The sequence below is a fragment of the Hemibagrus wyckioides genome, linkage group LG10 (assembly GCF_019097595.1).
Source record: "Hemibagrus wyckioides isolate EC202008001 linkage group LG10, SWU_Hwy_1.0, whole genome shotgun sequence".
Lineage (NCBI taxonomy): Eukaryota > Metazoa > Chordata > Actinopteri > Siluriformes > Bagridae > Hemibagrus > Hemibagrus wyckioides.
In genome coordinates this window covers 10,713,449-10,726,061 of record NC_080719.1, presented here as the reverse complement: position 1 = coordinate 10,726,061, position 12,613 = coordinate 10,713,449, and the positions used below count along the sequence as shown (strand labels likewise).

General features: G+C 37.4%; 1 protein-coding gene across 3 annotated transcripts in view; it reads left to right on the top strand.

The window, feature by feature from the left end:
- Nucleotides 1-12,613, top strand: part of adamtsl3 (ADAMTS-like 3) — a 179,702-nt gene that overhangs the window by 85,418 nt on the left and 81,671 nt on the right. For all 3 annotated transcript variants that reach the window (XM_058400968.1, XM_058400969.1, XM_058400970.1), the window contains exons 4-5: nt 4,143-4,270; nt 10,994-11,039. In XM_058400968.1, the coding sequence (XP_058256951.1) occupies nt 4,143-4,270; nt 10,994-11,039 (174 nt within the window). The remainder of the gene's footprint in view (nt 1-4,142; nt 4,271-10,993; nt 11,040-12,613) is intronic.

Genomic DNA, 12,613 nt, shown 5'->3' with positions numbered 1-12,613 from the left:
GAATCAAGACACACACGGCCAACACATGTGTAGTGCTGGAGAGCACACACTGAACTGAAGCCTAATCCATGTATTCACTACAGTTGTTTCGGTAAGAAATGTAGAGGACTGAAAATCTATGTATTATTCATATACTATTCCAGAATTTATCTTAATCTCTTCATTTCCCAGTAATCAGATCAAAATGCTGAGTTGAAATCCTTTTTGCAGTGCCCTTGATGGGATTAAAGTGTTTTGGGAAATAAAGAACTGTTTGTGTTTTACACAGCAATCAGTTGAGGCTAGGGTTAGAAACAACATAAATTCATCTACTTAATAGTACATTTTAAAATCACTCATGGTCAAAGAGCTAGACACAGAGACCAGTTGTAAAAGCTCAATTTGAAATATCTTTTCTTTGTTTGCCTTGCACAAAAATCCCTCAGTTGCTGTATGGCTTGGTTCAATGAAGGAGAAAGAAAGTTTTAGATATTTAGACATTTTAGAGAGTTGTCTACATGAGTAAACTCAGTCAATGGAATAACAACATATGGGATTTGTATTTGGTAAGTAACAGCGAAAAATCTAAGCTTATGTTCAAGGCCGTGGTTTTAGGGGCATTAGTCAATTAGTGGTAACAGGAAAATCCCACAACAGCTAGATTTGGGCCTTTGGGCAAAACCCTAAACCCATAATTGCTTGCATAGTGATTCTGCCTTATTTGTTGCTTTGGATAAAAGACTCATGAGTGAATGCAGTGAAAGTGTAATTAGCAAAAGATGTTAAATGGATCAATTTTCATGCACTGTTCCAATACAGAGAGCAGAATTTAAGTCTGTGTTGTCCTGTCACTGATTCCTTTTTTCCATAATCTTTTTATCATCCCTTATTTCTCTGTGGAATTGTAGAATTGCTTGCTGACCTCACACTGTACTGCAGAGCCAAATGTCCTCCATCTGGTCAGCTTTTGGGTCCAGGACATACTCACCTGCCCCCTGTGTGTTCCGGATGCTTCAAGATCTTTTCTTTAAATTATTTTTTTTTATTTATTTATTGTTTTTAGATATACTGCTCATGATGGAGTTAGAAAGTTCCTTTGAGCCCTCAGGATATTTTTTAAGGAAATGTCTTCATGAGTAAGTGGAATAACAATGTATGGGACTTCAAGTGGATAATAAACTCAGGGAAAGCCCAGCTCATGTTCAAGGCTGCGGATTTGGGGGGCATTAGCTCTTAGGCGGGGGTGTCGGAACTTGTTGAAAGGTGAATTATGTGAATTATAAATAATGTCAGGGAATAAATGAGTGTTTTTTACTCAGAGGAGAGATCTGGAGTTTAGTTCTTGTGGATGTACTGTCCAGGAACAATATGTTGCAACAGTGTGTGGATCAGTTTCTGCTCTTAAAACCCAGTAGGGTGGTGTGTGGAGAATGACATTACAGGAAACACTCACCTCCCTCCTGAGTGTACAGGAGTGTACAAGATCTCTTTTTTAGATTCCTTAGCTATACTGCATACTTTGGCTCTTGAAGCAGAAAAAAAGAGCCGTTGAGACATTTGTAAGGAACACTCAAGTAAAATGGAATACCAACCATATGATATTTCGATTTAGGAAAGCCTAGCTTGAATTCAGTTAGGAGGGAATCACCTTCAGTTCTGGTCCAAATGATTTTATTTAAGACATGTTAATTGAGATTTGGGATTCAGGGTCAAGGATCAGGCATATGCTGTCACTATAGATTAAGCTGTAAGATGTTTGCGCTTTGATTGGAATAACAGCCCACCAAGAAATGAGTGAGACTTTACAACAAACAGCTGACATGGGTGTGGCTATGACAGAGCCAGAGAAGAAACAGAGCAATACAGGAAGCCAAAAAAACCTTTCCATGCACTTTTCATCTTTTAAATCACACTATATTCTTGTACACAATGGGAAATATTGGGATATTGGGAAACAATGGGAGCTGTGCGAGCATGTGCAATGAGCAAAAATCAGTATTCAGATAAACAATATACTTGAAGGAGTTGAATTTGACCATAACAGAGGCATGTCTGCTTTTCATTGAATAATATCAGAATGGTATTTTGTCTCTCAGAGGAGATCTTTATTAGCACCATTGCTTATCTCAAGAAGCAACATTTATGTGGATAAAAATAGGAGGTACCCATAATCATAACCATAGTATGTGTGCTTGGTCAGCTTACCCTTTACACTACTGGCCGGCTTTTATTGCTGACATCAAATAAGAAAATGCTACTTTTCTTTGTCCAGGCTGTTTCCTTTTGGTCACAAGAACACAGTCACATTTCTTCTTATTCCTATTCTTGGCTTATAAAGACTTAAGGAAGCAGATTCAATTTGCTGAGCAAATTCTTTTTAAATCTTTTCTAATAATATTGTCTATACCATCAGACCACTTTGAAATACAATGCAGGTGATGTAATTTTGCCATGATTGACTATGTTAATGAATAAGACACATGGCTGCTGCAAACACAGTGTAATTAATATTAAAATAATATTGAAGGACAAAGGAGCCTCCATCCAATACACCTGGACAAGTTTCTGGTTACTATGCTATTCCACAATGCACTAATTTCATTTAAAGTTATTTATGTATTCAGATTTATGAGTGCTTAGAGGCTGTGATATAATCCCCACCCTTCAGATCAATGCTTTCTGTACATCTACTGGTCACCTCAGTAGCACAGGCTGATGAATGCCATGGTTCATACTCCCCACATTTAGAAGATCTGATATTCTGGTTTGTAAAGCACATGACACACTGGAGCATGTAAGTTGTATTGACAGTGTAGTAGCACTTGCTACTAGCCCTGAAGGAAATAATGCCCACAGCAAGAGGTGCAAGAGATCATACCGATTGCAAAAGCTTTAGGAGTCATTGCAGCAGGGTAAAGCAAATCCCCAGGGTTGTTACTGCAGACCAGGACTTTATTTTTTATGCATTAACAAGTTTGGTTGATATAAACAGGCTGCATCATTGGTACCGGAACAGGTCTTTGGCACACAGGTCCAGGAAGCATTAAATGATCAACCCTTCTGAATGAGGTGTTATAAAAACACACGATGAAACAGACTGCCCTGAGGCATGTGTCTGAACAAAATGTTATTTCTGTGGAATTTGGTTTCTAAGACCACAACAGTGTAGCTAAGGAGCTATGTGTGATGAAGTGAGGACCACATTGGTGCCACCGTGGCAGCCCAGAACACAAAGGTGATCACGCATTTGAAGCACAAATTATTACTAGTAGGATGGTTCTCAGTTGTTTTTCTAGAGCACTGTCACTTGATAATGATAATAGACCAGTGGCTACTGCTCACACTGTCCACAGGATGTCGGTTACTGTTTCACTGTTGGTCACTGCCAAGAATAACGGTCAGTCTTACAGACATGCAAGACACTGTTAGAAACGTCAGTCGCGACTAAAAAAAATTTGGCAATAGAAATGGTACACTGGGCAGGAAGCCCAAGCAGTTTTTTCCCCCCAAGAAATTTTCTGAATCAAAAAAGGAGGTGTGATCCGACCAAATGACAGGCATTCCATATGCCATACATACAAGATGTTGTACAAGTAGTAATCTGGGTCTAGAGATCTATTTTTATTTTCCTGCCAGTTCCATATTTTGCTGAATTTTAGTACAGGCTGCTTTTCTGACTTTGGGGGCACAAAAAGGGGGTGTGACATTCAAAATACGCATACTATTACTATTTTGTTCTCTCTCTCTGCCTCCTACTGTGTCAAATGTGACTGAAAGAGTTCTCTCTGACCTCACACACTCTCACAGTCCAGTTTCCTTTGTGCAGACAGCACAGGAAATCCATGTGTATATCTAAGGTGCTCGAGATCTTTTCTTTAGATGCAAAGCTCATGGAGTTTATGACTGCTATATACAGTGAGGTAATGTTGCAGAAACGTATGTAGTCTCATTCACTTGGAGGCATTTGGATTTCTCGTAATTGAGCCTGGCATAATTTGTGCCTTTTTCAAACTTAAATTCATTTTTGTTTTATCTTTGTTATTGATCTTCATTGACAGGAAGGAAGGCATGTAGGATTTGTGGGCTTTTGTTGCATAATCAGGGTTAGGAATGTCTTTGGATGGGATTTGGAATGAATCTCTGTGTGTGTGTGTGTGTTTCAGACATCAAGAACCACACGCTCTGATGAGGAGAGGGACAATGGATGGGATGCTTGGGGAACATGGAGTGATTGCTCTCGCACCTGTGGAGGAGGAGCCTCTTACTCTTTACGGAGATGTCTCAATGGAGCGTTAGTAATTTTGCCACAACTTACACACACCCACAAACTTTTACAGATTCAAAAATCTCTCATCATGTCCTCATATAGTGTAAATTACTATTTTTAATATGTCCATATAAGATTGATGACAATGGCTAGACTTTGGCTAATTTAGCTTCCTCTATTGGCCCAGGTCCACAGAATTCCTTTCATGAGTCATGGTGAATTATTTTGCCCAGCCACTCTGCGATTAATATAGTTGCTTCCCACACTTTGTGTTATTGGTTGTGTTGGGTTGTGGTATTACTTTTTAAGGCTCGTTTTGTAGCCAAGGTTTTTCAGTAAACATAATAGCAAAGGTATGATGTAGCTTGCCAAATGAAGGTTAGCTTAAAAACATTTAACAAAACTGAACCAAAGACCACTTCACCTAAGCTGAACCTGGCACACTGACATAAAAGCATAGAGAAATCGTGACATTAAAACGTACTGACTGTTGTGAGTCAGTGAGTGAGTTTTCTACTTCATATTTTTTGAATACCTGTAACATTTTTATGTATAAATAGTACAGTGTCATGAAATTATATTGTAATGTGTCAGGCATATTTCTTTGACCCTGAATTTTTCTAGGGGAATTTTGGTTTGACATGTAACATCACCTTTATATCAGATTAAGTGTGCTGAGCTATAAAGTCGGCTGTGCTGAGGTGAAGTCAATGCTAAAATAAGTCAACTCAGAAAATGTTATGTCAACAAAAAACTATTCAGCTTGACTTGAAATGTCATTTTTGACTAAATCCTGTTGGAATAAGATTTTATAAATGTTTATGTAGGATTATATAAGGTATATTTGTCTGGAGAAAGTGAGAAAATTTGGCTTCAAGTTTGATGGGAATGCAGTGGACGGAATAGTCAGTTTAATCAAAAACTCAGTTTTTGTCCTAATCCATGCCTCATGATGCCAGTGCTCATAAGACAGTAATGAACCCTGTATGTGTTTGCATATTATAAATAGACTAGAGCAGATTACGTAGGGTAAAAACAAAATGGTTCGTATGTTATGTTTTTTTCAACCTTTATTTTTAGAGTGAAAGGTTGTGTTCCCTGCAAAACCGGTTGAGGTAAACAACCATTTTGATGATAATTTAAAATGATTTTACTCGTCCAGATGCACAGAAATTGGTTCAGTTTTTTAAAAGATAGAAAGCCTGTTGGGATAACATTGTTTGTGTTTGCCACAATTCCCTACATGGTTTTTGATAAAAGACCATGTCCAGTCCTGTAAAACTAATCTAGGTGTGATGTTGCCTTTTGATCACCCCCTTTATAGTGTTGCTATATCAATTTTAGATTTTATTTATTAAAAAAAAAAACCATTTAACCTTGGTTCAAATTTTGTTTTGGTTTTTCAGTTTGAAGCAACTGCATTTCTATTGCAATGAGTGATGTTCATGCTCCTGGCTGTGTGTGTGTGTGTTGTTATTTTACATTTCTTTAATTTTCTATGGCCAATTAATAGCTACAGAATAGGCATCTGTGGCTTCAGTGGACTTACTGTATAAGTTAACTGAATTTGGACCGAGAAAAGGTTGCCTGGACCAATCTTCCTCTGCCCAGTTTAGGTGAGTCTGTGCCCACTCTGGTCTCAGTTTCCTGTTATTCACAGACCGGAGTGGAACCTGATGTGGTCTTCTGCTGTTGTATCTCATCTGCCCCATGGTTCAATGCTGAGATGCTTTTCTGTTCACCATGAGTGTAAACAGTAGTTATTTGAGATCCACAGCAATCATTTCAGCTTGGCATTTCCATCCATAGAGCCAACACTCACTGAGACTGTAAAAATGAAAATTCCAGAAAATCAGCAGTTTATGAAATGCTCAAACCAGCCGTTCCAACACCAGCCACCATGCCAAGATCAAAGTAACAAAGACCATATTTTATCCTCTATTATGATGTTTGATGTGAACATTACCTTCATAGCTGACAATTACCCGATTTCATGCATTGTGCTGCTGCCACATGATTGGCTGACTGGGTAATTGCATAAACATACAGGTGTAAGTGTTGTTCCTGGCAACACTTCCTATTTTTTAAACAGATATTTATTATTTTACTTATCATCCCTGAGTCTTTCATTAATTTTCCACAACTCAGGCTGTCTGCCCATCATCAGGTAATTCAGGTGAAATGAAACGAACAGTTATGAAGACAGCTATCGGTCTAATGCCAGAGCTGTCTCAGTTATGGTTGGCATGAGAGAGGGGGAAAGCAGTGGGCCATTTCCAGAATTTCTCTCCTACTTGTTGTTTCCTTTTCACTTCCTTTCTTTCTAACTTCTGCTAGCGTTCTCTCTAGGCTGTGAAAATAGACATTGTTAATTATGCATTCAAGTTCTCATTTGATGATAGAGAATCCAACACTGTCTGAAATGCTGTGCATAATTTACAATGCATTGTGGGGAAAACTCATTAAAACTTGCTGAATCCCCAGAAATAATGAAAGAGGTTTCATTTTTATAATATTTTTTTCTCCCTTGCTAAATTATGATAACAATACAATTTCTTTATTGGGAAAAAAATGTGATTTCTCTCTGTATTACTCACTGCAGGGATTAAATTATGCGCACTATGATCAAATTTCTTTCTTCTCTATTAATCCTAAGTTAAAAGTCTTAGTGCACTCCAAGAACTGTTTGTGTTTGAAGCACTGAATTTGGTTAAATCGTAGACTCTGTCATTCTTTTAATGGTATTCTAAAGTTTAATACAATATGGCATCAACTGGAAGCAGTAGGTATGCTAATATGTAACAAATGGTGTAGTCTGTAGTTAATCAGGTTGGAAAGGAACAAAGCACAATGTGGTATGATGTTATATAAAATGAACCCATGAGAGAAGTCCAATGATCCCTAATGCAAAGTGGAGTTACTGTTATCACTTTGACATTCTATGAGAGTTATTTCCTGCTGATGTTATAGTATATACAGCTGATCCTTCACACTTTTTTCTGTCTCTCTGTAAATTAATAAGAAAACAAAACAAAAACTTCTGCAGCTTGTCATGTTAGGGAACCCTCTGTCCTGAAGATTTTCCTAAAGTGGAAAGTTTACTGACTGTTTTAATGCACCTGGCCATAAAGGTAGAATACATTTCTTCTTTCAGTTTATTTTTTGTCTCATTATCTGCTTAAGAGGATCACTTGTGAGGGAACATCTCTTATAAAAAAAATAAATGATAACAGGTTCTAACTTGTCTCATGGAAGTTCCACAGCATTAACTGTAACTATACGCAGTTCCCTGGCAATTTTCGCCATACCATCGAACATGTAAATTTTTTTCCCCGGCAATTTTCTAATATTGATACAATAATGTATTAGAACAAGCAGATTACTATGATTTCAATTACAGTGGGCACTATTGTCCAAGCTGTCCAAGAAATTTTTTATCTATCCATCCATCCAGCCAGCCATCCATCTATCCATCCATCCATCCATCCATCCTCTGTAGCACTTATCCTACACAGGATCATGGAGACCCTGGAGCCAGGGCAACACCCATTACAATTTAAAGATCCCAATCAGCCTACAACACATGTATTTAGAGGAAGAAACTGGAGTATGCAGAGGAAGCCCAGAAGCACAGGGAGAACAAGCTCCACACACACAGGGTGGAGGCAGGAATCAAACCCCCAACCCCAGAGGAGGCAAAAGTACTAACCACTAAGCCACAGTGCCCTCCAGTTTAAGCATATTAGTCAAGAAATCTAGCACTTGTTATTGACTAGGTGCATAGCTTTAACATCACAAATTTGGACTGAGCTTAGGTTACTGTATGAGTTGAATTTTGTATGATCTCTCTGTGACATTGAGGGTCATTTCTGACACACTAGTGCATGAATTTTCTGTGTGTGTGTGTGTGCGTGTGTGCTGATGAACTGGCGCACCATCCTGTGTGTACCCCTGCTGTGGACACAATGTTCCTAAGATTCACCACAACCCTAACCAAAATAAAGTGATTACTGGAGATGAATGAAAGAGTGTATCATCTGATCTCAGTATCGATGTTTAAGACATGATGAGAGTTTTTAATCCATTATAAGGAGTTACATTCAAATTCAGTATGCATTTTCTTGCTGAGGCTAACTGCAATATATTAACTTGCACAATACTGGCATTCATAAGAGTACTTCTCTATTTTCTGGAATAACATTTCAGCATTTTTCCACTGGTCCAAAACCTCAGGTCAAAAACGTTAGCACTCCATCTTTTACAGTTCAGCTGAAATACATGCATCATTTGTACTCAACTACTTTCAGCGGAGGAAGCTAATTAGCCCGGATGTGTTTCAGCATCAAAAATGTCTCCAATTAGCCAGTGTTTTGGGTCTCGTTAAGAGAGTGTTCGTTGCACGCTACTGTCAGATCGGCACGTGTGGATTATAATTGAATACTTCCTGTGTGCAAAGATGTATTCTTTGCAGGTGTTTTGAGTTTCTTATGAGATGTAGATGTCTCATGTTTTTTTCCCCCCAGACCTCCACCAGCCCTGACACTGCAGCTGCTTAATCCTTCTTTATTCATGACCTTATTGCTATTGTTGTGTTTTATTCAGATTCATGCTGGACAAGCAGCAGATGCTGTCTACAAAATGAACATAAAAGCACTATAAAATCTAGATTTTTAAAAAGCCTACTAAAACAAGACAAACTCTACAGCCTAGTGTTTCTTTGTGTAGTTTAACTGAAGTTATGAGGTGAGGTGTGTTCTGTCTATTTTTGTCTTTGTAACTTTAATAATTGCCCACCTGCTCCCTCCCACTTAAGGATGCTCCCATGATTGTTTTATCTTTTTGATTTTTCACTCTCAGGGGTCTTGGGGTGTTCCCAGTCCTGATGCACAGCCCAGGTTCAAAGTTTATATTCAAGAAAAGAAAGAACAATTTAACACTAATATCATAATACTATAGTTTTCACTTTTCATACACATTGTATTTTCAGATATGGATTATATTCTTCTTTATCCACATAAAAAAAACTCATTTCAATCCAGTTGGGGATGTCTGCGATGTATTTTAGCCAGATGTCATTACAAATGTAAGTCTTAACTACCACACAGTGCTTCTATTACCATAAATATATTATAGTATGTTAAACACAATATAACAGAGAATTTATCATTTATTCATGTCCAGCTTACTGAAGGGGCTATTTCTTCTTCTCGCACTAGTCTTTCATGGTTTAGAGATTAGTGATCTCATCAGAAATCCAAACAAAACAACCAAGTGTAAAAGGACAGGTGTTTTACTTATTATACAGAGTTTAGCATAATAGTGAGGCTGGTTTAGAGACAGTGTCACTGAGACAGAGACAGGAGTCAGAGCTGGAGGTAGCAGAGCTGAAGATGTTGAGGTTCTCTTTGGGAGTGAAAAGGTTGGACAGGATTAGGATCAGCGGTACAGCTCATGTTGGACGTTTGGGGGACAAAGTTAGGGAGGCCAGATTAAGATGGTTTGGACATGTCCAGAAGAGGGAGAGTGAGTGTATTGGTAGGAGAATGTTGGACATGGAGCTGCCAGGCAGGAGGCAAAGAGGAAGGCCAAAGAGGAGGTATATGGATGTAATGAATGAGGATATGAAGCTAGTGGGTATAAGTGTTGAGGATGCAGAAGATAGGGATAGGTGGAGAGAGACGATTCGCTGTGGCCACCCCTGAAGGGAAAAACCGAAAGAAGAAGAAGAAGTAGAAGCATAATAGTGAGGCAGAGACTGAAATCATCATACAGTTAGTCAAGCAAGATTCATGATTTAATGTTCTTTATATCCAAAACAGTTTGTTCTTACTGAAAGAAAGCTGTAGGGATGATTACACACAATGGATAAAACCTCATGTTTAATCTATATTACAAAAACGTTATATTTCCTAAACAAGGAATTATGACAAAACAAAATGACTTGTTATGAATTAAAGTTTGGTGGTAGACAGACTGGGGATTCATCTTTATGCTGATCATATCTGTCACTTTGCATTTAGTTTCACCTCATTGTCTACTTTTCTGTTTTAACACATCAAGGACACCTTCGAGGGGCACGGGTGGTAAGTTGATGAGAAGAGTCTCAGTTAATTTGGCACGTCTACCCTGCAGTTTCGCATTAGGATCACGTTATACAAGATATGATTATTTTAGAAAGGAAACTTGGCAGTAAAAAGTTATCACACCTTTTGCATGTTTAAAGAAGCACATTGCTGTGTAAAAACAAGTACAATAAGCTATTGCAATTTAATGCTCGGTTTTTGTTCAAGCGAAAATTCTGGAGCAGTAGAATAATATCCTAATTTCATAATATCACAGTTTCCTCTCAACCTAATGTAAATACTTGGCTCAATTATTGTAACGAACATACATTTTTACAACAACCAACATTTTTATTTTAATTGCAGAGATGATGTTCAGGCTCATTTTGGGCTGAGAGTGAAATCATTCTTAAGAAATAGGAGGACCTCTTAGGCTATCACTGTCATGATACTGAAAACTATGATGAACGTAACATTTAGATGCCAAACTGAATGTTAAAAATTATTGCTATATTGCTATATAAGCGAAAATGAGGTTTTTGGTCAATAAGGCAACTTTGCTAAGTAGAGTAGTGTTAATTTGGTTTCCATGTCTGATGTATTCCTCATGAAAGAACTTTTACAAGCAGCAACATTTATATTTACAAGTCATGTTATTTATTCATTTATTTATTTTCCTCTGCAGGAATTGTGAAGGAAGAAATATCCGTTACAGGACTTGCAGCAACACAGTAAGTCCATATGAGACATGTTAAACACATACACTATATGGACAAAAGTTTGTGGACACCCAATATACATATAGTTTTTTTTTTTATCCAGTTTCAGATTTAGTTTTCCTTTACTGTTATAAGATTTTGAAGTATGGTTTTGAAAATATTGCTTTTTCAGCCAAAAATGAACAAGAATTGATCCACTGAACAAATTTACCCAGTGTTGCTCTAGTGGACTAAAAGCAACTGTAGTTGACCTGACAAGTAAAATTACCTAAAGTTCGTCCAGTGGACTGGTAGTTTGGGCAGTACATGAGAAATTATGTACATACAATGGGGTCCAGAAGTCTGAGGCTACTAGTAAACCTGCTTCTATTTGCGATTATTAATTTATATGCCATTAAATTTATCAGCTTTAACAACATGAGTGAGAATCATGAAAATATTTACCTGGTTTTCAGATTTTCTTAACTTGAGCTAACTACAGACTCCAGACGTTTGTGTAAAACCTAATGATATATGTTGGATAAAAGTCCACTGGTGTATCATCTGAACAGTGCAAAGAATAAGACTTTAACAAGGAGTGTAACACATTTGTTTACATTAGCATTGTGGCTTAAAACTGTGCAACGTTTTGAATATTTAATAGTCATTTTCCTGCTTTGTTTTAGAACTTTTTGTTTATTACCAGTTTTAAATAAACAAAAGATCCAGATTTTCAGTGTAGTCTCAGATCCCATTTTCTTTGCTTTAAACCTAATAAACAAGACGCGCATCTGTCCTACAGAATAAACCGAATAAATCTTCATTTAAATGAAATAAGTGATCAAATTATTAATGCCAGTTTTCATAATGAAGCTTTTTTTTTAGAGAGAAGAGAACTCACAGTGGCTCTGTTACATTCTATAGAAGTTAAACTCTCCTCTGTTGCTACAGTACAGTATGTCTTCTATAAGCTAACCAGAAATAGAAATGTCTTTCATTTTCCTGTCCATTTAAAAAAATAATAACTTGTGGTCTAGCATATGGTAAAGTCCCCTGCTTCATCTTTTTCAAAGATAGATTTAGATGGAAAACTTTTCTTTTCCATCTATGTCTCTTGTGTAGCCAGTCTCCATGTCTCCATCAACACGCAAGAAGCCATCTGTCCCGTTTCCATCCATTTTAATCAGCAGCCTCTTTTTCCACCATTGAAGTGGTTTTGAATGGTTTTGTGGTTGCCAGGTCAAAACCAGTCACTGCTTAATAGTCAAACTGATGGTGTTAAAAATATGAATCTTAAAAACGGGTCTTTGTGTGTCAATGATTATTAGCAGCATATTGATGGAGTTAGCTCTAGGCTCTGGTTCTCAGGTGCATGAATGTCATTTCTTATTCAGATCATTTAAAGCATGCCTGCTGTTCCACACCGCTGGTTCAGCCCCACCCTGACCACACTGCCAATCACTGTCTCTAAATTTCTTTATGTTTACATGTGCAAAATAATTGGAAAAAAGTTACCATACAATATGACAGAATTCAAACTTGCTTTAAGCCATTACTGATAAAAAAAAGTATTTGGGATTTATCTCTGTAGTTTGTTTATTTCCAGA